This window comes from Syngnathus floridae, chromosome 20, assembly GCF_059516105.1.
Source record: "Syngnathus floridae isolate MCC-2025c chromosome 20, RoL_Sflo_1.0, whole genome shotgun sequence".
NCBI lineage: Eukaryota > Metazoa > Chordata > Actinopteri > Syngnathiformes > Syngnathidae > Syngnathus > Syngnathus floridae.
This window is the reverse complement of record NC_142432.1, coordinates 7,511,453-7,534,329: the sequence shown is the minus strand read 5'-3', so window position 1 is coordinate 7,534,329 and position 22,877 is coordinate 7,511,453. Positions and strand designations below refer to the sequence as shown.

The 22,877-nt window shown below is 49.0% G+C and overlaps 3 protein-coding genes across 9 annotated transcripts; 2 read left to right on the top strand and 1 right to left on the bottom strand.

The window, feature by feature from the left end:
- The first annotated feature begins 85 nt into the window (after nucleotides 1-85).
- tmprss7 (transmembrane serine protease 7) lies at nucleotides 86-6,104 on the top strand. Of its 3 annotated transcripts, none has more exons than XR_015854599.1 (18): nucleotides 86-214; nucleotides 685-889; nucleotides 974-1,104; nucleotides 1,208-1,275; nucleotides 1,514-1,707; nucleotides 1,775-1,810; nucleotides 1,934-2,162; nucleotides 2,313-2,437; nucleotides 2,584-2,690; nucleotides 2,759-2,865; nucleotides 2,954-3,090; nucleotides 3,164-3,271; nucleotides 4,653-4,763; nucleotides 4,835-4,951; nucleotides 5,146-5,320; nucleotides 5,390-5,658; nucleotides 5,749-5,859; nucleotides 5,932-6,076. XR_015854599.1 is itself a non-coding variant. In XM_088363101.1 (18 exons), exons 1-18 carry the CDS (start codon nucleotides 200-202, stop codon nucleotides 6,091-6,093), a joined length of 2,433 nt encoding a protein of 810 aa, XP_088219227.1. In that variant the 5' UTR covers nucleotides 86-199; the 3' UTR covers nucleotides 6,094-6,104. The 3 variants fall into 3 exon arrangements, 2 of the variants coding, with proteins under 2 accessions (XP_088219227.1, XP_088219228.1); XM_088363101.1 differs by having other exon boundaries at nucleotides 5,723-5,859; nucleotides 5,932-6,104; XM_088363102.1 differs by lacking the exon at nucleotides 5,932-6,076 and having other exon boundaries at nucleotides 5,749-5,898.
- A 397-nt stretch (nucleotides 6,105-6,501) lies between these two features.
- Nucleotides 6,502-11,946, top strand: LOC148381142 (suppressor of tumorigenicity 14 protein). 3 transcript variants are annotated; one of them, XM_088363097.1, is made up of 19 exons: nucleotides 6,502-6,708; nucleotides 6,773-6,941; nucleotides 7,126-7,250; nucleotides 7,609-7,676; nucleotides 7,749-7,942; nucleotides 8,058-8,147; nucleotides 8,213-8,435; nucleotides 8,493-8,638; nucleotides 8,788-8,885; nucleotides 9,136-9,239; nucleotides 9,315-9,448; nucleotides 9,531-9,638; nucleotides 9,722-9,823; nucleotides 9,883-9,996; nucleotides 10,125-10,244; nucleotides 10,387-10,570; nucleotides 10,631-10,908; nucleotides 11,049-11,185; nucleotides 11,445-11,946. In XM_088363097.1, the coding sequence occupies exons 1-19, from the start codon at nucleotides 6,502-6,504 to the stop codon at nucleotides 11,610-11,612; spliced, it is 2,769 nt and encodes a 922-aa protein (XP_088219223.1). In that variant the 3' UTR covers nucleotides 11,613-11,946. The 3 variants fall into 3 exon arrangements, with proteins under 3 accessions (XP_088219223.1, XP_088219222.1, XP_088219221.1); XM_088363096.1 differs by having other exon boundaries at nucleotides 7,123-7,250; XM_088363095.1 differs by having other exon boundaries at nucleotides 8,213-8,638.
- On the bottom strand, nucleotides 11,689-21,806 carry LOC148381141 (solute carrier organic anion transporter family member 5A1-like). 3 transcript variants are annotated; one of them, XM_088363098.1, is made up of 10 exons: nucleotides 21,648-21,806; nucleotides 19,555-20,645; nucleotides 16,451-16,583; nucleotides 16,182-16,381; nucleotides 15,916-16,080; nucleotides 15,370-15,568; nucleotides 15,091-15,250; nucleotides 13,228-13,472; nucleotides 13,090-13,154; nucleotides 11,689-12,919 (listed from the first exon to the last, which is right to left on the bottom strand). In XM_088363098.1, exons 2-10 carry the CDS (start codon nucleotides 20,465-20,467, stop codon nucleotides 12,471-12,473), a joined length of 2,529 nt encoding a protein of 842 aa, XP_088219224.1. In that variant the 5' UTR covers nucleotides 20,468-20,645; nucleotides 21,648-21,806; the 3' UTR covers nucleotides 11,689-12,470. The 3 variants fall into 3 exon arrangements, with proteins under 3 accessions (XP_088219224.1, XP_088219226.1, XP_088219225.1); XM_088363100.1 differs by having other exon boundaries at nucleotides 20,167-20,645; XM_088363099.1 differs by having other exon boundaries at nucleotides 19,555-20,642; nucleotides 21,648-21,793.
- Nucleotides 21,807-22,877: the final 1,071 nt, after the last annotated feature.

The following is a 22,877-nucleotide window of genomic DNA, read 5'->3' as shown; positions in this document are numbered from 1 at the left end:
TGTAATGACGGTAATGTGATACGTGCGTTTTTCCGATGCCTGGGGTCTTGTTTCACATAGAAGCCAGGCGAGCGGTGTGCTGGGTCTTGCTCCGAAAATGGGTCGTTCAAAAAGAGAACTGGAAATAAGCAAATAAAGTGGGGATGCCTGCGGCATAGGTTCCGAGTGCAAGGCGAGCGGCGATGTTGACACATTTCAAATGGATACCGCCAGCGTAAGAGCATATTTTGATCTGTTTTTTTTCTTCTGTCTGCTGCTACTTTGTAGGTTCTGTTCTTTTAAATGGTGTCAGTTATGTCAACCCATATTTACCATGAGTTTGAATGTGTGTGAAAATTCAGAGCACAGCCACATTACGAGGGTGTCCGCACTTGTGCGACGACATTTTTCCCGTTATTTTTTTACTTCCGAGGAGCCTAACGCACTGCATATCGGGTGACCCCAAATGAATAACACATGTGCATTGGAGTGTCATTCTATTCACCAGAGATGGGATCAAGCAGCCTTACAGTATTACATTCACATCTTTTGTCGTTCTCCATTATGGTCCAAAGTGTTAACGGTTCTCTGAACATGTTCTGCTTGACATTTCCTCACTGTTTGTTCTAGGTCATTAATCACATCCTTGTTAAGAGTGGGCTCTCTAAAAGGGTGACTAATTCCCCCCTTTGCGGGTTTCTATAGGTCGCAGATGTATCGGTGGAGGTGTCCACGGTGGACCACACGCTGCAGAAGCTGAGTAGGATGTACAGGAAGTCGAGGCGGAAGTCTAAAGGTCTTTCCAGGCTGTGGGCTTACCTGCTGAGCATTCAGCACCTGGCGGTTATCATCACGGCCGTGGTCTTTGTTTTGGTGGTGGTCCTCTGGTCGCTGCTCTGGGTCTTCATATGTAAGTGTGTGTTGGCCAAGTGCAATATCACTTTAGAAGATGTTTTCCCCCATAATGGACCAACATTTCTCATATTGATCACAGTCCGACGCGAGGGCAACGGTGGCGTGTACTTTGCCGGGATGTTCCGCGTGGCCAATGTGGAGTTCATCCCGGAGTACCGCCAGGCCGGATCCCGCGAGTTTGTCTCCATGGCAACCAAAATACAGCATGTGGTATGTGTGTGTGTGTGTGTGTGGGGGGGGGGGGGGGGGGGGGGGGGGAGGGATATTGTGCATCATACACTGCGCATTTATGCAGTGTTAAATGTTGCTGCAGGTGAGCAGTGTGTACAAGGTGTCCTCAGTGGCTCGTCTGTACAAGCACAACTTCATTTCAGACCTCAGGTACAATTTCTTGTAAATAATACACCTACCAGCTTAGCTAGTCATTGAGGGCCCTAACGCAAACCCATGGGACTCCGCAGGGGTCAATACTCGACCCCATCCTCTTTCATCCCAGATCTATTAATTTGACACAACCCAATCTGGTAGCGCTGCTCTGTCCTTCCCCAAACATTTTTACAAAGCCTATCATTGTAACATTGACTTTATTGGCTGGTATGGTCTTGTCAAAATACGTCAGTACCAACAGTAAGGGAGGCGTACTGGTGCACTTCTGGATGGTGTTTGAGGTCCCTCGGCTGAAGAGCACGATGGTGTGCGAGGAGTGCGTGGGCGTCATCCTCAAGGATTCAGTCCACACCAGCCTGAAGAACCGCTCATCGGTGGGCTACCTGCTGGACCTGCCTGTAGACATCGATTCCATTCTCATCAATGGTGACTCTGATGTGTGGAGTCTATCCTTTTGTTTAAGAAAAAAAATTGACTTTTATTTTTTTTGTAGCTGTCCAACGATCAGATTACACATCTACTGCAGCAGGTGAGTGGATAATTTATCAGCTGAAATGAAGTTTATTTGTTCAGGAATTCTGGTGGTGCGAATATCATTGTTTCACCTCTTTATCATATCCAAAAAGTAAGACCTGAAATATGAATATTACAGGATCCCAGTGTGTAGACAAACTTTACGCCAGCCTTCCTGGTGTCAGCGTCCCTTTGAATATCTTTTCGTCATGGGGCGATGTCCGATGCCACGTAAAGCTGACCACCGTCCCCAGTTTCCTCATCCGGCTGACCATCGCCTCCTTCCAAATGGAGCCCAGTGACTGCGTTCATGATGCCCTGACTGCGTACGACGCTCTTCTGCCCATGAGGGGACGAGTTCTGCTCAGGTGAATTCTACCGCAACCCCCCGTTCTGCATCCCTTGCAATGTTCTCATCTTCTTAAAAAAAATTATATCTGAAAATTGGGATAAAAAAGAAAAAGCAGAACGATGTTGAGAATAAAAAGTGCTATAGCAATTTATATGCGTGTTTCCAGGCTATGCACCCCGGTTTCCAGTTCTATCTCTCTTGTGTCCACCTCCAACGTCATGCTGCTGTCCTTCACCATGACCGGTGGATCCAAGAGCTTCCGCGGACACTTTGAGGCCATCGCAGAAGAGTGTATGTCATCTTTGTCTTTGAATCGTGGATACAGAACAACATAAAGTTCAGGCTCACAATTTTGTTGCCATCGATGGTCTTGATCACGAAAAACTTGGCTTTTGAATAGACCTGTGTAGACTTTTTATATCCACTGTACTCCTCAGTGTGCCTGTCTCGCATCATCCCACAATCGCACGTGAGCGGTTCGATCAACAGCCCCTTCCACCCCAGCCTCATGCCCCCCCACTCCTCCTGCACCTGGATCTTTCAGGTAAAGCTCCGGAATTTACACCTTACACTTGAACTTGCCATTACCTGTTTTTTGTGCCTTTATTCTAGACCCCTGATGCCGCTTTAGGGGTTGCACTGCAGCTTAAAAATTATGTGCTGAGACCAAAAGACATGAAGGGCTGTGAGCATGGATGGTGGAGAGTCAACGAAGTAATGTATGGGGAATAATAACGGAAAAAAACCTGTATTTTTTTACAATAAATACGGCAATGCGTATTGAGTTAGCCAAATTGTCGCTAACAGTTTCTGCGGCAGCTACGTGGGACACGAGAGCGTATTCCGCATTGCGCAACACACGGCCGAGGTGGAGTTTCGCTGCACCTCTCGAAGCGCCGCTCAACCTTTTCAGTTGTCGTACAGCAGCTACAATATCAGCCAGCGTAAGAGTTTGATTTTATCGCTGAAGAGGAGTTCTACCTCATGTTTGTGCCGCCACTCTCGACTTCTCCGCAGCGTGTCCTGAAAGTCATTTCTTGTGCTCCACCGGACTCTGCGTCGAGAAAAGTCGGCGCTGCGACGGACTGGATGACTGCCAGGACGAGAGCGACGAGGTCTTCTGCTGTGAGTCAAATTGTTCCTAATTGCTGATGACTTTTATGACTTTTTATGAATTCTCGGACTATAAGTCGCGTTTTTTTTCATAGTTTGGGTGGGGGGGCGACTTATAATGGGGAGCGACTTATATGTGAATTTTTTCAAATATTTTCAAAAAAAAACAAACAAAAAAAGTGAAACCGTAATAAACGAACCGCAATGTAGCAAGGGATTACTGTAATTTGAATTTCAAGTGACGTCAGCAGCGCGACGAAGATGACGAAGGGCCCCGTGTGCTACCGGCATCATTAGCGTCTTTGTTTCTAAGTGACACGGAGGATGAAGAGTTTGAAGGATTTAAGGATTTGGAGTGACACAGAAGGTTTGAAAAACTATTATGGCTTTTACGCACGCCCGGTCCTACTCTACGGAGCTCTCTTTCACCTCCGTGGATAGAAGTCGGGGGCCGGCGCTCGGCCGGGTGGCTGTCCCGGGACGGTGGATGGGGCTCGGTCATGGCTTTTACGCACGCCCGGTCCTATTCTATGGATCTCTCTTCCACCTCCGTGGCTGGAAGTCCACGCCGCCCCACGCCTGGAAGTTCGTTTTGTTAAATAAAGAGCCGTTTACCAAACCCACGTATTTCCTTGTACTTTGTTAACGCTACAATATAGTTATATACTAGATCTGTGGAATAATGACGAGGCTGACGTCAGGGCGCACGCGCGGCGAGGAATTTGATTGATGGATTTAATGATTTAGAGTGCACAGATGGTTTGATAATATTATTGCTTATATAATAGTTATTTGATATCTAATTTATATATCGTTATATGGGCCTGTGGAATATTTTGAAGTGCAAGCACCGTCAGCGGCGCACCCATTGTTGACAAAGGACGATCGATGGATTTAATGAATTGGAGTGACACAGATGGTTTTATAAACGTGTTATTTATGTAATAGTTTTTTTTTAATAACTCTGAATGTTACGTCAGGCCCGTTTTCAGCTCTTCGTTTGTGTTTATGTTACGTTAGCATACCTATCGTTTAGCCTGTTGTTGCTCGTTCATGTCTGTTCTTGGTGTTGGATTTTGTCGAATAAATTTCCCCCCAAAATGCGACTTATGCTTCGGAGCGACTTATATATGGGTTTTTTTTTACGTTATTGTGCATTTTATGGCTAATGCGACCTGTATTCCGGAGCGACTTTTAGTCCGAAAATTACGGTAACAACACGCATTATGGTGGAAACAAAAGTTGTATAGCTTTAAGAAGAATACTTTTTTTAAATTAATTGATGGCTATTGTGTACTTTCAAGGGGAAACGTGTTTTCCACAAATTAAATTGTGATGAATGTGGTACTCAATTTTTTATTTTTTTTTAAATCCGCTTGTCTTTTCTTTGCAGTGATGCCCACCAAAAACTGTGGCGGCGGCAGCAGCCCTCTGCATCCTTTGTTTGTCTGTAATGGTGAGCCGGACTGCGCCAACGGTTTGGATGAAACCAACTGCACGCAGGGTGAGACATCTGTGAAATATTTCCATCGTATCTGTCCGTCTTTGCCTCTGATGCGCTTTGCTGTGCGACAGAAACAATCTGCTCGGCCGTCAGCTTTCGCTGCAACAGCGACTCGTGCATCCATAAAAAGAACGCCAGGTGTGACGATGTCACCGACTGTCAGGACGGCAGCGACGAACGTGACTGTGGTGAGAAAATGTCATTGAAACATCCTCAATGCAAATACTATGCTGTATTTCTACTTGTCTTTAAAAAAAAAAAGTCATTTATGTAACATGGGCTTTTGTCCTTTTTAAAGGAAGTCAATTACTTATGTACATAGTGGAAGGCATTTCTAAGAAAGTTTAAAAAAAAAAAAATAAGAGTGTAAGGTCTTGTGCAGCTTGTGGGCTCCCCACTCCCCCCATGGCCCATCGCATCGTGGGCGGGTCCGACTCAGACGAGGGCGAGTGGCCTTGGCAGGTCAGCCTGCACTTTTCGGGTCATCTGATATGCGGCGCCTCCGTGCTCTCATCCGATTGGCTCATCTCGGCAGCGCACTGTTTCAGCAAAGACAGGTCACTTCTCCATCTTTTTCTCTCGCTCATTTTGGCGGGTTCGCAAATCGACATCCGAACCCCCCACAGACTGTCCGATCCACGACGCTGGCGGGCCCACTTGGGCGCGCTAATGCAGGGTTCCGCCAAACATGTGGCAGAGATCCAGCGAATCGTGGCGCACGAGTACTACGATGCCAGTACGTTGGACTACGACGTAGCGCTGCTGCAGCTCAAGAGGGCGTGGCCGGCTTCGCTGGGCCCGCTGGTGCAGCCTGTGTGCCTGCCCGCCAGCTCGCACGCCGTCACCGCTCAACACCGCTGCTGGGTGACAGGCTGGGGACATCGCTCTGAAGACGGTGAGGAATGCCTGGTTTGAAATGACACCAAAATATATGCCATGATGTGACTTCCTCCCCGCAGACAAGTCACTGCCGTCTGTGCTGCAGAAAGCCCAGGTGTCCATCATGAGTCAGACTGAGTGCAAGGCAATTTACGGCCTGGTGTCGCCCCGCATGCTGTGCGCTGGGGTCTCGACAGGGGAGCGGGACGCCTGCAGGGTGACTCCCGCCTCTGCACCAACCTCCAAAATGTTAATTGTCTCCAACCTATACTCTGCTTTGATTGGTCAGGGGGATTCGGGCGGGCCGCTATCCTGTCAGGCGCCCAGCGGGGGCCGCTGGTTCCTGATTGGCATCGTCAGCTGGGGTGCGGGCTGTGGCCGACCTGAGCTGCCCGGCGTCTACACCAGGGTCAGCAAGTTCACCTCGTGGATCTATGGCCATATCAGCTGACAGCCCTATTCAAAACCCATAATCAAATTCAAAGTGGACATTGGGTAAAGTATTGCACACTTAAGCATTTACATCATCAGAACATGAGTCTTTTTTTTTTCCATTTAGACAATCTTTCATTTAATTAAAATTTTTTACTTCATCCACAAATGATCTGGCCCATCCATCCGCTTTAAAAATCCAAAGTTTGCCGTTATTGTTGATGGAACAATAAATGTTGATTGAATGTACCTTACAGCAGCATCTCGAGTCATTTGATGCCAGATTAGCGATTGAGGGCTCTTTCTAAATACCCCCCACCCCCTGCAGAGCGTTCAACCCGTCGCAATTGCGACAAGGGCGAAGTTTGCACACAATATCAGTCAACGAGGTTCGCACATAGTGGCCTCATTGTCCCCCGCCCCGGCCATGCAATGCATTGTGGGACTCAGGCCGACACGTAAAAGCGGAGCAGGTGAATTAAAAAGGGGGTCGGATTTCGTCCTGGGCTGGGGGGGTGGGTCTCGCTCCTTCAATCGCCTCACCGGAACGAACCGGGACTCCGCGATGAGGAGGGAAAGCTGCCAGGTGTACTGCGTCTTCGGCCATGGGCGCTCCAGCTCCTCCGGGCTGCCGGTAAGAATCCCAACCTCGCTTATCTTGTCACAACAAAGCCAACCTTAAGCTGCATGTTCCACAGAAGGAAGAAGGTGTCTCCAATGAGCCCGTTCAACTCCCGAGCACCCAGACGAAGACCGAAAATGATCAGGTCTCGCCTTCCAAATGCGGTTGCCGCAGGAGATGGGCGTTGGGACTGCTGTCCGTCTTATGTGTCGTCGCCATCGTTTTCGCTGCCTACTACTTGACATGTGAGTAACACTTTCCTCTGTTCATCATGAAATTGATGACACGAAAACAAACACAGATTGTCTTGCTATTGTTCTCTTTCAAATACATATTTTCGCCAAGAAGACATCATTTACTCACAATTTGGTTATTTGTGGCAAGGGATGACTCAAAAGCTTTTTTCTTCCTGCCACTTTTCTTCAGCAGCCCCAACCTCCTCTGTGTTCTTCCTGGGATGCAGCGTGGAGCTTCCCAACTTGAGCTTCTCCGCCGAGCTCGCCGACTCCTCCTCGCCGCAGTTCGGCCAGCAGGCGCGCTCTTTAACGCCTTACGTAGGTCCACGTTGCTCTCAATGTCGTTTGCATATTCCCTTCTCCTTGTCTTTCGTCTTTTGCATCTCCTTGCCGTTAAATGTAAAGCTGAAACAGGAGCTCGTCACGCTGTGTGTGTGCGTGCGTCCAAAGGGGGTCCAAAGGGTCCTCAGGGATCAGGCTCTTTCAGTCTTGAGGACAAGCCCGCCATAGTGAGAGGACGAGCAAAAGGCTTCAATACTGACATTGTCTGTGTGTGACGTGACACGCACGCACACAACAGTGGGCTGGTCCTGGGAGAAGGCATAATATTCGAAAGAGCAAATGTGTATAAATAAATAAACCCCTCCCTCCCTGCACCTCACAAAATATTTTTCAGTTCTCAAAACTCTACAAGTCCTCCCCGTGGAACTCTTACTACCTGCGCTCAGGAATTGCTGCTTTCAGGTACGCTGCCGCAAAAACATTGGGACACCCGGGCATCATTATGCGACTGAAGGTCATGCTTGCGTGTGTCAGTGAAGGCACACAAGGCCTAAACGTGTTCTACTGGAGCCAGTTCTCCGCCCCGGACTACGTCGCCATGGCAATACGGCGGTCCAGCCCGGAGAGTCTGCAGCGAAGGCTGCCGGGGGGCAACACAGCTGTGTGGGATGGCCGACGCGAGCAGCGCTACTACTTGGAGCAAGACGACGTTATACTACACCTCCTCGGTAACGGAGCTTTGCACCATCCGTGTCAAATCGTGTGAAAAAAACGTCACCATATCTTGTATTAGAACATCACAATGTCCAAAAACTCTCAATATACTTTTGACATCACTTGTAGGTTTGGATCCTGATGAGTGGGAAGAAAAATCCGACAAACTTAAGAATCCAAGCATCCTCCAAAGTGGGAAGTGGCAGTTTGGCTTTCAAGGTGAGACTTGGAAAAAATAGGAAAGAAATTTAAGCTCAAATGTGCTTTTTGCTTCCCGTCTGAAGCGGTGTCCTTCGACCTGTATGCTAAACTCGGCATGAACCGCACCCTGGTTCTGGTGAGTCCCAAGAAGCTCTACTACCAGTGGCGCCTTCGTGTGCCTTCGGGTCACGCCGTCCACCTGGTGGTCCTTGTGCTCTACGCTGGTGCCACAGCGCCAAGCTGCGGCGCTCACAAGATGTCTGCCTACGACTTCCTGCTTCCTTTGCAGAATAAGATCATCGCCAGGTACGCCCTCTCGCCCGTTGGGTTTTGCGTTCTCACCACCAATTTTTGTGGCCGCAGGTGGTGTGGGCTACCCCCGACGTCGGGCTCCTCTCCCGCCATGAGGCTGACGTCCTCGGGGAACGTCATGCTGCTCACCTTCTCCTTCAGCCGGCAGAGGGAAGGGGCTGTCTTCAAAGCCTACTTCCAGGCTGTCCCCAAAGCGGGTTAGTAGAGAACACAACTTTTTCCATTGAGCTTCATGTTCATTGTGTTGTGGCAAATATTCACACTTTGAGCACATGATGGAAATCTGGCATGTGATATTGGTTGAGAATGAAATTGTCTTGGGGTACTGTGTTTTTGTTTTATCTAGGTTGCGGGGGGTCACTGTCCTCTTGGAATGGCTCTATTTCCTCACCATACCATCCCTATCACTACCCTCCCAATATAGACTGCAGGTGGACACTACGGGTGAGTTTACGCATGTTTATTTATTCATTATTTATTCAGCACGCTGTTGTTATACTTGTTTACTTGTTTGTCTGTTGTGGGCCATGTCTTGTCACTGTGGGATAGGGGGAAACGAAATTTCGGTTTCTTTGTGTGTCTTTGGCATGTGGAGAAACTGACAATAAAGCTGACTTTGACTTTGACTTTGGTTTACGAGGATTTTTTTTTTCTTTCTTTTTTCATACGCATCAATCAACTGGCTCACACTCAGGCACCGTTGCCCGGCTACCTGATCTCCGTGACGATGGTGATGCTTGACATCCAGCAGTCGTCTGACGGCTGCGAGAAGGACTGGCTGGACGTCGGTGGCATCAAGTGAGTCATGAGGGCAATGTGATCAATTCAGGTGGTCACGTGGTGGTCACCTATCTCGTCTCTTATTTGGTCTAGATTGTGCAACCGGGTATCGGATGGCGGTAAAAGGCGACTCTACTCGTCTCCGCTCTCCATCCACTTCCACTCGGACGAAGCCGTGACTCACCGGGGCTTTCATCTGCGCTACCGGGCCTTCTCGCCACAGGGCTGTAAGTAGCCGCCCCGTCCTGCCCTGTCCTGCCCCACTCATCTAAAGGCCCAGCGCTTAACTGATATTTTCTGTACTATAAGCCTGCCCGCCGCATCAGTTTGGGTGCGACGACGACCGCTGCATCCCTTTGAGGCGGGTATGTGATGGCGTGAGGGACTGTGAGGACGGACGCGACGAGGCCAGATGCTGTAAGTCTGGGTTAGGGCTAGGGTTTAAGGGTTTGTGATCATCAAACTTCCACTGTAGCCTCAGCGTTTTTGTTTGCGCCTAGCGTCGTGCAGCCCTGGCGAGGTGTTGTGCGCCTACGGCCAGTGTCAAGCTCAAAACAGCCAGTGTGGCGTCTGCGCAGATAGTGGCGAAGACAGCGGCTGCAGTGAGTCAACGCACACACAAAGACAAAGTGCACCTTCCTATCATTTCCTATGTTGGCAGGAACTAAATGTCACCATACGTGTGCCAACAAAGTGTGCCTGCCCAAATCTTCAGTGTGCGACGGCGTCGTGGACTGTCAAGATCGCAGCGATGAAATGAACTGCACGAGAACGTGTAAGCATTCATATTCATAGGTATTTAATTTTTTTATATTAAATACTATATTAAATACTATATTAATTTTTTTATATTAATACTCTTACATGTAATTCAGGGTGTTGTTGTTGTTGTTGTTCCCCCAGACGCCAAAGGTTGCTCGTCATCCTCGTACAAATGCGCCAACGGAAAGTGCGTGACAACGCTCAACCCCGAGTGTGACGGACTCAAAGACTGCCAGGACGGGTCTGATGAGCTGCGTTGTGGTAAGAATAATTATTTTAGTAATAAGTATTTTTAAAATGCCCATTTGGGGCCACTGCACTGTACAATGAAATTTGGAAATCTTTTTTGATATCAAATTCAAAAGCAGCGATTGGTTTTGAGAAATGAACACATGCGTATAAGGTTGCGGCGTCCGCCCCCGAAAGAGGCCCAAGATCGTAGGGGGCACCGACGCGTCTCCGGGCTCGTGGCCGTGGCAGGTGAGCCTCCAGATGGAAGGTTACGGCCACGTCTGCGGCGCCACCTTACTGGCCACACGTTGGCTCGTCTCGGCGGCGCACTGTTTCCAGGATTCGGACGCCATCAAGTGAGTATTCATACTTAGGAGTTACTTTATATGTTCATACCTATATTTCTTTGTACGCAGGTATTCAGATCCACGCTCATGGCGAGCCTACATGGGTATGCGCTTGATGGCGGCAGGAAAAAGTGCCATTGCCGCCGCCAGCAGGCCGGTACGCCAGATTGTGCCGCACCCCAACTATGAGCAGCTGACATCCGATTACGACATCGCGCTGGTGGAGCTCGGCGCTCCCGTATTCTTCAACGAGCTTGTGCAGCCCGTGTGTGTGCCCGCACCGTCACACGCCTTTGCCATCGGGACCAGCTGCGTCGTCACCGGCTGGGGCGTCCTCACAGAGGACGGTAGGATTTCTCTGACCGTGAAATAACCCTAACCCGTAGCCTTCCCTATTAAAATGAATGAAAAAGTCCATTATCAATTCCTAGCCCTGACCCTGCAAGGAAACCCAATGACAATTTATTTGTGTGTGTTTTGATGGCAGGGGAGTTGGCGTCTCGCTTGCAGGAGGCACCGGTGCGCATCATCAACAGGAACACCTGCAACAAGCTCTACGACGATGCCGTCACACCCAGGATGCTTTGCGCAGGGAATCTGCAGGGCGGGGTTGATGCCTGCCAGGTAAGTTTTATTTGTGACTAATGCAAATACCAACCATTTATTTCTTTTTTAATGTGCAAATACTTTTTTAGTAAGACACCCTGTTCCAATCAAGATGAGTTATTTTCTATGTATTTATGAAATTTATATATTTTTTACTTTTTCATAGCATTTTATTTAGATAAGATGATAAATGCATATTTTCGTATGTTTAATGATGATTTCATAATTTTTTACCGTTTTCCACAATTCAGTAATATACGAATACTTGTATTTGTAGGGTGACTCTGGAGGTCCGCTGGTGTGTCAGGAGCTCGGACGGCGCTGGTTCTTGGCGGGCATTGTGAGTTGGGGCGAGGGCTGCGCCAGGCAAAATCGTCCCGGCGTCTACACGCAGGTGGTCAAGTTTGCCAACTGGATTCATCAGCAGACCCGTGGTCAGGTCTGACTTAATGCCAACAAGGACAGGGAACACAACAAGACATGTTTGGAGTGTCACAGATTAAAATGACTAAAAAAACAAGTCACTAAAGTATATTTATTCTTTTCTCAGTAATATTAAATAGAATGGTGATTCTTCCAAATGTATAAAAAGTAAACCATACACACCGTAATTGAAATTTGTCTTGATATTCTTGTGTCGCTGCTTCTTACAGTTTGATTTAGTAAGTTAAGGTTTTGTGGTAATGTGGTTGTAGGGTTCAACCCTTACTCGTGCTGGTGAAAACGTATGAAGTACTCACACATGAACATGTTGCTTCTGCAATGTCAAGCTGTGTAGCGTAAAGTCAGAGGTAAGACGCTCAAATATATTTGAAAGAAATATGCCTGTGGCTCATCTGTGTTTTAAATGCGTAGGTATTAAATCCCTTTTAGTTTGACAGTAAATGGTACTGTGGGATTGGCATCAAACACCTTGAAGACTCTTTATTGAGGTTTTGCCAAAAGAAAAAGTCTGGTCACGTGTACCACTGGGTACCACTGTAGATACTGTGATATCATGTTGAAAATATCCCAACTTACTTTAAGTCAGTGTTTAGTTGGTCTTGGCTCAATGAGAGTTCAAGCCTTCTACTGCATTATGTGCATAATACAATCATTAATCATCACCTATTGTAATTACAACACATGGTGGATAAATTCCAGATCACATCTTTGGGACAGTAGCGTTCCTGGAGGTGAAGACAGTAGGCATCTTGCATAGAACACAGTTTGTACTTTGAGTGGGTGAGACAGCACGATAATGGCGGTGTATTGGTCAGCCCTTGAAGAAGAGGGTGAGTGGTGGGTAATTGTTTGTAGAAGGTCAGATGAGCCCAGCGCCTCTGGCCGTGATTGTTTTGAGGCTGCCGTGGCAGAGCAGAAACGCGGCAGCAGTGGGGGCCTCGGGCCGCGCAGAGGGGATGAAGACGGGGCAGGAGCGCGTGCGCGCGTGGCACTTGCGACCCTCCCTGGGGTGGCTGATCAGACCGCTGACGGTGCCCGAGAGCAAGGGCAGGGGTGGTGACGGCAATGATGGCGGCAAGCTGGGGCGCCAACGTTCCACGCGCTCCTCCTTGTGCTTGATGGAGTACCACGTAAGAAAGATGAAGACAAAGCCCACGAATTTGAGGCTGGCGGCCAGGCCGAAGTAGACGAAGCGGAAGGCGGTGACGTCATACTCCCAGCACGAGCCATGCACGCCGCAGTCTTGCTGCCATAGCATGCACGTGGTGTCGATCACGGCGCCGAAGTAGATTGGCGTTGGGATGTACGCTGGCGAAAAATCAAAACATGAGGCAACATTAGGTCTGCTTGGTGCAAACACTGACTACATGAAAAAGAAGAATGCAAGAGTCAAAGAAGGTGCTGCTAGATGTTTCTCACCACTGGGTAGCAGCACTGGACTATTTAGGATTTGACTGCAGAAACTTAAACTAACTCACCAAGAGTTCTGAGAAGGACGAACTGCATGCCCAGAGCAAAAGGCCTCTCTTCTTCATCCACCGACCTGAACATCAACACTTTTCACTTTTGATTTATGTGAGCTAACCTTAACAATAAACCCTCTAACCCTAACCCACCTGAGCGTGACAATGATGGCGGAGGGCTGTGCACAGGCGGTGATGAGGGTGACGATGAAGAGGAAGACGAGAAAGGGGATGAGCGTGTTGCAGGTGCGCTCGCACTTCCCTGACGTGGCGAAGCCGTTCTCGTTCAGGTAGGTCTTGACGATGACCAGCTGCATCTGGTTGACGGGGCCGCCGCCCGACTGCGGTGTAATCACCTGACGGCTCTGCACGCAGCCGCACTCCGTGTAGTTCCTCATCTGACCAAGAAGAATGGTTCACACGTTAAACATATACAAACCGGATTCAGTTGAAGTTGGGAAATTGTTTAAAATGTAAATAAAAACAAAATACAACGATTTGAAAATCCTTCTCAACCCATATTCAATTGAATACACGACAAAGACAACATATTTAATGTTCAAACTGATAAACTTAATTGTTTTTTGCCAAATAATAATTAACGTAGAATTTCATGGCTGCAACACGTCCAATAGAAGTTGGGAAAGGTGGCAAAAAATACTGAGAAAGCTGAGAAAAACTCATCAAACACCTGTTGGGTATAAAAGAAGCCTCCCCAAACATGCTCAGTCATTCACAAGCAAGGATGGGGTGAGGTTCACCACTTTGTCCACAACTGCGTGAGAAAATAGTTGAACAGTTTAAGAACAACATTTCTCAAAGCAAAATTGCAAGGAATTTAAGGATTTCAACATCTACGGTCCATAATATCAAAAGATTCAAAGAATCTGGTGAAATCACTGCACAGAAGCGCCACGGCCGAAAACCAAGACTGAATGACCGTGACCTTCGATCCCTCAAACGGCACTGCCTTAAAAACCAACACAAGTGTTTAAAGGATATCACCAAATGGGCTCAGGAAAACTTCAGAAAACCACTGTCAGTAAATACAGTTCGGCACTACATCAGTAAGTGCGGGTTAAAACTCTACCATGCAAAGCAAAAGCCGTTTATGAACAACATCCAGAAATGCCGCCGGGTTCTCTGGGCCCGAGCTCATGTAAAATGGACTGATGCAAACGGAAAAGTGTTTTGTGGTCTGATTAGTCCACTTTTCAAATTGTTTTTGGAAACACATTGTGTCCTCTGGACCAAAGCGGAAGCGGACCATCTGGACTGTTATCAACACATAGTTCAAAAGCCAGCATCTGTGATGGTATGGGGGTGCATTAGTTCCCATGGCATGGGTGACTTACATTTCTGTGAAGGCAACATAAATGGTGAAAAGTACATACAGGTTTTGAAGCAACGTATGTTGCCATCCAAGCGACGTCTTTTGCATGGACGCCGCTGCTTATTTCAGCAAGATAATGCTAAGCCACATTCTGCACATGTTTCAACAGCGTGGCTTTGAAGTAAAAGAGTCCAGGTTCTCCCCTGGACCGCTTGCAGTCCAGACCTGTTCCCCATTAAAAATGTGTGGCGCATTATGAAATACGACAGGGAAGACCCCGGACTGTTGAACAACTGAAGCGGTTCATCAAGCAAGAATGGGAACGAATTCCACATGAGAAGCTAAGAGAATTAGTCTCCTCTCTTCCAAAACGTTTATTGAGTGTTATTAAAAGGCAAGGTGATGTAACGAAGTGGTAAACATGAAATTCTAAGTTAATTATTATTTGAAAAATAAAATAAAGTTTATGAGTTTGAGCATTAAATATGTTGTCTTTGTAGTGTATTCAATTGAATATATTTTGAAAAGGATTTTCAAATAATTGTATTTGGGTTTTATTTACATTTTACACAATTTCCCAACTTAAACCGAATCCGGTTTGTACATTTGGAATATGACTCAAAGTAGTGAGTCCCGCAAGGCTCTGTCCTTGGCCCTCGCAATTTCTTTATATCTGCACTCACCCCGCCGCTGTCGTTGCCAATGGTGCTGCATCCGGCCAGGCAGGGGTTGAAGTAAGTGATGCCGTCCGAGCCGCACACGGGCGCGTACTCATGGATGCGGCAGCCGCAGTTGACGTTGCAACTTCCCGTCAGATTCCTGTGCGCTAATGTCAGCATCGGACTGCAACACACACATCACGTCTTTGTCGCAAATGACACAGTCGGGAGGTTTTTGTTGTGATTAACTACATGGTATTGTATTTATGGATTATCTTTGATTGTTTCTTTCTGGTGGCTCACCCGGTGGTGTAGGGTATGTTGATGCCTCCCAGGTTGATGCTCTCACAGCCCACGATGAAGAGCGTGGAGAAGCAGAGCAGCGAGACGCCGCTGCAGATCATGGCCAGCTTGGCTGACTCGCGGGCGCCCAGCTTCAGCTTCTTGATGATGTAGCCGCCCAGCACGATACCCACACCCGCGCTGGGCACGATGATCACGCCTGCAAGACGCAAAAAGCCAGCATTTGCCAGTGGGAAAGCTTCTAATGTTCTTGCTATCTTCTTCTTCTTCTTCAATGGGTTAGGTGCCATCTTGACATGGTTTGTGTGTCCATGGCAACAAGACCGCCCCTGTGTATCCTAGCAACGGGCACTTGGCAAGGAGGTAATAGGATCGCGCGTGTCTAGAAAGAAGCATATGTTGGCCGGCAGGATACTTGAACCCCACAACGCGGCTTCCTGCTGTTGGGCGGCCATGTTGGTGATGTGACGGCACACAAGCTAACATGAACTTTCAAGCGAGATCATACTGACTACTGACCTCAAATCAAATGACACAAATTCTCACCTGTGTAAATGCTGGCGTTGGAGGCGGGGATTCCAAACTGGGACTCGATGAACTTGGGGATAAAGGTGATGAAGGCGGTGACGATGGCGCACTCGGCCGTGTAGGAGAGGCTGACAAACAGGAAGGTGACGTTGCTGAGGATCCTCAGCGCCGCCTTGGGGATGTCTGCGAGATTAAAGACGACTCATTACCGCAAATGCTTCCATTCTCGTCCAATCACGTGTGAGGGAATGTCATCCAAAGTCTGCACTCGAGTGGTTGCTCACCTCTGATGTTCTTCCCGAAGCCCATGGAGGATGACACGTCGTGGCTTTTGCCGCCGGACTTGTCCTTCATCACGTCGTCGTCGTCTTTGTCTGTCTTTGTCCTCCTCTTCTTGTGGCGCGGCGGCAACTTTTTGGGGAATGCGAACATGGGGAAGATGACCAGGAGCGTCGCGAAGGCACACAGCAAGAAGCCGCTCCACCTGAGCGACACACACTCTATGAGATTTGATTTTGCAAACTGTTAAAAGAACTGCAGTCACCATGGTTACCAGTTGCCTACAAAGCGAGGGTCGCTTTGGTCGATGGAGACGGTGCTTTTGGGGTCCACGTAGAAGCCGATGAGGACGCCTCCAAGCAGGTAACCGGCGGCTGGACCCAGGGCTCCCATCACGTACATGATGGCTGAGGGGAAAACAAATGGGTTTTTTTTTGTTTTACAAAACCCTGCCTCCCATTTGTTGTGCAGACAAAAACCGCCAAGAGTCTGCGTGTGAAGGAGAGCCGCCTAACTGCACGCTTGCTCGACTCAATTACGCAAGAGACCTTCAGCGACGCCACGTGAAGGGCGTAACCTTCCGGGCTTGGCATGACTTGATCCCGTTGGGTGCTATCAGCTTTCCCCGGTTGTGTTTGTATCGAGTCAGCAGGTTCGTGGCCGCTGGGGTCTGACTTCCAAGGTGGTGGTATTTCTCCGTATCTCTTCAGAGCTTCCCTAACTGACCTTAGCTCCACCCACTCCCCTTGACAACAAAGCCAGAAACTTAATGAGAAAGCACAGCAGTGAGTGAAGTTGCCCCCGGTGGCCAAAGCCATTACTTTGGGCTAATTATCCATCCATCCATCCATTTTCTGAACCGCTTAGTCCCCACGGGGGTCGCGGGCGTGCTGGAGCCTATCCCAGCCGTCATCGGGCAGTAGGCGGGGGACACCCTGAACTGGTTGCCAGCCAATCGCAGGGCACACAGAGACAGACAACCAGTCGCACTCACACTCACACCTAGGGACAATTTGGAGTCTTCAATCGACCTACCAAGCATGTTTTTGGAATGTGGGAGGAAACGGGAGTGCCCGGAGAAAACCCACACGGGCCCGGGGAGAACATGCAAACTCCACACAGGGAGGGCCAGAGGTGGAATCGAACCCGCACCCTCCTAACTGTGAGGCGGACGTGCTACCCAGTGCGCCACCGAGCCGCCCTGGGCTGATTATAATAATTGTAATAATGAATGACATGAAGATAAGTGCATTTCAAACATAAAGGCAAACTTAAAAATGCCGGAGCTGGTTGATCTACTAAGCGGGCTTGGTTTTCACAGATCAAAATCACAGCCGAGATGTTTGATCTGGACGTCGCGTCGGCACTGACCGGTACAGACAGCGAGCTTCAACTTGAAGATGAAAATCCAGCCTCATACAATGCAAAAGACCTTCTGACTAAAGGCGTCAAGGCGGAGGCCACCCAGGCACTTTGTGGTACCGCGTGCTCAGTCAGCCAAGACATGGCGGGGTGCACGGAAACCACCTGACTGGAATCAAGTTTCTCAGGTCCACGACTGCCTATGACGCCAGAAGCTCTGAACACATTTGCTGGTCTTCCAAGGTGCCAAATCCTCCCTGCTGCCTGCCCTCGACATTCGAAGGGTCAAAATGTTTTGCTTTCACGACCCATTTCACACCGACACCCAAGCCTTGGAATCGGGGCCTCCCACATGATTCTGGCGGCGGGATCCCGATGCTAATTTGCTTTTCCTCCAGCGGGGCGCTTGTGTCTAACAGCAGCGCCTCACAGCGGGCGAGAACCCACGGCTGAGAATCACAACCTCGCTTGCGGCATTTCCCCAGGAACCTTCCCACACGCTCAAAATAATGCGACTCATGCGCTTATCTATGATAGATAAACGGATGACACGAACACAATCCCTTTGATAAACCAATATCACCGGTTCAAGATGGCGGCGCGTGCACACGCAGCGGCCACTCTCTGTCCCGTTCGGTGATTACTGAGTGTTTGTCCGGCAGTTTTGTGTGTGTTCGTCTCGGGTGATACGTCGTGCTACTAGTGCGGCGGGCATGTTCTGCTCAACATCAGCGGAAGTGGGTTCTATGGCGTTCTGGACTTTGGTGCGGAGAGATTAAGGGCGCTCGGACTGCTTCGTCATGGAGCGACGCCGGACTGGCCTGCTCTTCCTCCCCCGGTTGGACTGCGTCGTGAGCTCGGACTGCTCCATCCTGGAGCATTGTTTGGATGCGTCGGCAGCGGGTCTGCGAGGCAGCGGAAGAGGGGCCAGCGCGAAGACGTCGGGCCAGGCTTGCGGCCAAACCAGCTCGCCCAGCCGTGCCTTCCATTCTCCTGGCGTACGTTTGTTCGTGGGACGACAAGATGGGTTGCGTTCGCCTGATAGGATCCACGAACCGGACAGTGCGTGCCTGCTGTGTGCTCGTGTTCACAGTGGCCTGGTTGACTGTCATCTTTCCGGACTCTGCTGTGCATCAGGAGCGGCTAGCGTGCTATCACTCTTACATGTTCATCTTCTTGTTTTATTTTTCCTGTGTTGTTTACTTGTATGTGCGTTGTGAACTCTGTCTTGTCACCCTGGGATAGTGAGAAACGTTATTTCGATCTCTTTGTGTGTCTTGACATGCAGAGGGATTGACAATAAAGGAGACTTTGACTTTGGTAATGGCCAGTGGCAAATGATGACCTGCTTGGAATTGCCAAGACAGAGGAAAGGTATGTGGGTTGGTGTAATATTTAACCTTCGTGTGAAAAATCCAACATGATGAAACCGGAGTGGCTGGACGGCGCTGCGTGATCCGTGAGGCCCGGAGGGGGCAAGACAGAGACAGCCCACTGGGGGTCACGGAGATCAGTGCGCCCGATTATTACGAAACAGAGCGAGCGAGCAAATCTATCAACCACGCGACAAAGGCGGGTTTTGTGTGAATGGGCAGGGAGCACACTCGACACAGAGCGACGCTGAGCGACAACTGGAGCAATTTGTGGCCGACGCAACTCGGTGTATAGAGTTGAGCCGTCCTGTTCCGTGTTGAAATCACTCAAACTACAATTGAAAAAAATGGGGGGGGGATGGGCGTCGGTGCGAAAGCAATCCATCGCAATGTTTAGCCGGTTTAAGCACATGACTGCCTTTTGATAATGAGAGGTCAGTGAGCCAGCGGGCATCTACTCACAATCCTTGAGCAGATTGAGGGGCGCCGCACCGACGCGGTCACAAGGGAGGATTACTGAGCGAGCCATGACCGCAAGTCACGGCAGGGAGGCCACACAATGAAGGCATCGAACGCCGGGTGGACGTGGAGCGTGTTTTGCCTTCACCCAATGGCGCATTGTGCATGCTGCACGTGCCCTCACCCAGGTAGAGAGACGCGTTCTCCTTCTTGACATTGTCATCCAGGTAGGTGGGCCCGAGGGTGTAGATGGGCGTGGAGCCCATGCCCACCAGTATCTGGGCGCAGATAAACAGCGCCACGTAGAGGTTGTGTTCATCGCCTTCGTGTTGGCGATGGCACGACGGCGCGTCAGCCGCCGCCCGTCCGCTGTCGTTGGCGCCAAGGCAGAGTCCCTCTTGGCCCCCTGATGCGTTCATCTCCTGGATCTGGTAGGGCGGCGAGATGAAGTGGGGCAGGGAGAAGAGCGCGGCCCCGACGGCGATGACCACGCCACCCGCCGCCAGCCAGCGCGGCCTCTGGCCCCGGCCGCCCAAGTACGAGATGAAGACCACCACCAGCAAGCTGCCAATGTCGAAGCAGCTAACCAGTAGGCCTGACTCGGAGCTGCGTAGGCTATAGCGCTTCTCGATGGTGGTGATGACGCTGCTCAGGTAGCCCGAAACCATCAGGGACTGGATGAAGGTCAGGTAGCAAATGCACAACAGGAAGCAGCGCGAGTCTCCGAGGCTAACGGGCATGTACTTTCTGGCCGGGATGCGAAGAAGGCCGGAAAGGGAAAAACCGACTTTCTTACCCCCGGCCGCCCGGTGGGGGTCCATGGGAAGGGAGCTGCTGTGGCCTACCACGCCAGAGGACTGGAAGTCTGTCCTGCAGGAAGGCGACTCCGGGCTTTTCGGCGGCAGTTCGCACTTCTCTTCCACGTGAAGGGCGGCGACGTCAAGCGAGCCAAACTCCTTGCAGCCATATTGGCAGTGTCCATTCAGGTTCTTGGCCTCGACACCGCTTATCGAGTCCACGTACTGGTCCCGGAGCTGAAGGATCGCCAGAGATTCTGAGAAATCGCTACCGGTCTCATCGCTGTCCGAAGACGTCATGGCACAGCCAAGTAGGACAAGGAGGGAGGCAGGTGCAGCTCTGAGAAGACTTGGGCTGAGCTGGGAAGGCTTCTAGTGAGCACTCAGTTGGGGGGCGGGAAGGCCGAAACTAAAGACCGCCCTGCCCGGATTACCGCGGTGGACTGGATGCCTCTGGATCCAGGCATTTTTCCATCTGCTGTCAAACAGCACACATAGAAACAAATTATCCTCACAAGCCAATAAACATAACAAAATCAACACATATTTGAACTGTGTCTGGTTTAAACTCCATTGTGGCGATGCTTGTTATGGCTTTTTGTTAGATGCTCGTTTCCTTTGTTTCACAGCAGAGCAAGCAGCCTAGACACAGAACAAACAACAAGTATGGCTGGTGTCCAGAATAAAGGCATGTGCACTTTGCGCCCCGGGAAATTTTTGGGCCAGGCAATTCTGATGCTGCTCCGAATCTGTTAAAGTTCACTTACTTGAAGTTTTTTTTTTTTTTTTATAAACACACAATAGTATTCTCAACAAGAGTCGTGATTTTAAAACGCTACATGTAAGAAAATTACGCTTATGTACAACACTTGCCAAGTTTGTACTGTACTTTATCCCTGGGTGAAATTTGCCCTTTAGAATTTTTCCAGGCATAATCTGGTAAATTAGGTTTTCACGTAGTACTGTTTTGCATTGTATTCCTAAAATAGCGTTTTTGAAGAGGTATTGCGCTCTATGTAATTAGATTTTGGTTTTGTTTTCTTATTTTGAGTAAGTCTGTTATGAACCTGGGGCTTTAAATAAACACAAGCCACCGTGTAAATAAAAATATGACTTTGTTTACTGACGCACGGTTTCAGTGTGCGGATTGTCCGCATTCGCCAACGGGGTCTGCTCTCGGATATCCACTTTTGAATCGGTTAACTGCTAAATTTTAAAGCAAAAGCCGACCGTAAACAACACCAACGAGCGAGTGACGATGTAGTCTAAACCCCAAAAGGGTCAAATTCGACAAATAAACAGCAGCATCTCTTCTTTTGTCAAGGCACAAACACAGTGGGAGAACAAAAGAGCAGGCTGGGTCACTAAATGTCTCACCCTAACGACAAACACGCTGGCACAATATTGATATTATTGTACAAATTTGTCAAAAAGTGGCTTTGAATAAGTTACAGAAATTCAAAAGAGCCGTTGCACTCACATGGGACAGAAAGGACGTAGCCTGTTTTCGTCTTCGGAGCAGTTGCTCGCTGAATGAAATGATGTGCTGAGCTGCTACTGCAGGCACAGTTGCTGCTGCCTCCAGGGACCGTGGGAAATTAGTCAACTTTAACAGTCTCGCCACAAAAAGCGACGTGAGAGAAAATATCCATACGCTGATCTATTTTCAAGTTGTTTTGATGTAGCGTTGCAGGATATTGGCGAATAGTTATAATGGTTTATAGGCGGGCGAAGACGCTTATAGCCGAAAAGAAAAGGTAACTTTGAACGCACCGAGCCACCGGCCCTGAATGGTTTATCACCTCAACCATCTTAAGATGGGACTTGTAGTTTACAATTTTTAATGACATAACAAGTGTTAGGTTACGGATTCTAGTTATTGATCTGACTCCAAATTGCGATCAACACTTAACTCATAAATTGCTATGTCCTAATCCACACACTGGCGCACCTAACAATTTTGCGAGTTCGTTCTGTCAAAGAGAAGACCAGTAGATCAATTAGACCAAATTTACCAATTATTTATTCCTGACAAAGCGCACTAATACAGGCCTGGGTCCCGGGTCCCTCACACTAAAACTCGTGCGTTTTTGTGACCACCAAAAGACGACACTTTCTTCCGGGTTGCCCAGTTTTAAAGAAACACAATATGAATATTAAAGCATGCAAAATATTGTGAGATGATTGGTTGAGGGCCATCTCCTCCCCAGTCCAGGTGTCGATGAGGTCAGACGGTTGAGTTTTCCCCTCGAAGGCCAGTCTCATAGACGTGCTGTTGTTCTCGATCCTCACCGACCTTGAGATTATCTCGTCCGGTACTCCCTGTCTGGGCCTATACACAACACTTCCAAGAAAACAAGTTCATGCAGTTTGCCTGCACATTCCTCGGCCCCCACCAATCCACACGAGCACTTCAATACTAGATATTAATATGATTATAAGTTTAACACAACCTTAAAAAATATGTTTGCAAACTCCCAAAAACACATTTTCCTTTATTCCCTCTCATGACCTCATTTATGAGGTCATCACCCGTTACCCTAGCAAACAGCTACCAGCGCGCTGTCGATCCTTCCTTCCCCCCGCTGCTCATGTTGAGTCACCAGGGCATATTGGCCCATCGGTGGCAACGGGCCAACGGTTTTCTCGATCAACCGAACAGTGAGTGACCTAATACATGGAATACAACAACAATCGCATAAAATCATAA

Bases quoted from the DNA above. Each gene is read 5' to 3' on its own strand.
- LOC148381142 (XM_088363095.1), top strand. From the start codon at position 6,502: ATGCAATGCATTGTGGGACTCAGGCCGACACGTAAAAGCGGAGCAGGT. The intron at 9,824-9,882 runs GTGAGTCAACGC...CTATGTTGGCAG, and splicing joins TGGCGAAGACAGCGGCTGCA to GAACTAAATGTCACCATACG. The intron at 11,186-11,444 runs GTAAGTTTTATT...TTGTATTTGTAG, and splicing joins GCGGGGTTGATGCCTGCCAG to GGTGACTCTGGAGGTCCGCT.
- tmprss7 (XM_088363101.1), top strand. The intron at 3,091-3,163 runs GTAAGAGTTTGA...ACTTCTCCGCAG, and splicing joins CAGCTACAATATCAGCCAGC to CGTGTCCTGAAAGTCATTTC. The intron at 5,659-5,722 runs GTGAGGAATGCC...TCCTCCCCGCAG, and splicing joins GGGACATCGCTCTGAAGACG to ACAAGTCACTGCCGTCTGTG.
- LOC148381141 (XM_088363098.1), bottom strand. From the start codon at position 20,467: ATGACGTCTTCGGACAGCGATGAGACCGGTAGCGATTTCTCAGAATCT. The intron at 13,473-15,090 runs GTGAGTGCAGAT...CTTCTTGGTCAG, and splicing joins TTGGCAACGACAGCGGCGGG to ATGAGGAACTACACGGAGTG. The intron at 13,155-13,227 runs GTGGGTTAGGGT...GTTGATGTTCAG, and splicing joins GCCATCATTGTCACGCTCAG to GTCGGTGGATGAAGAAGAGA.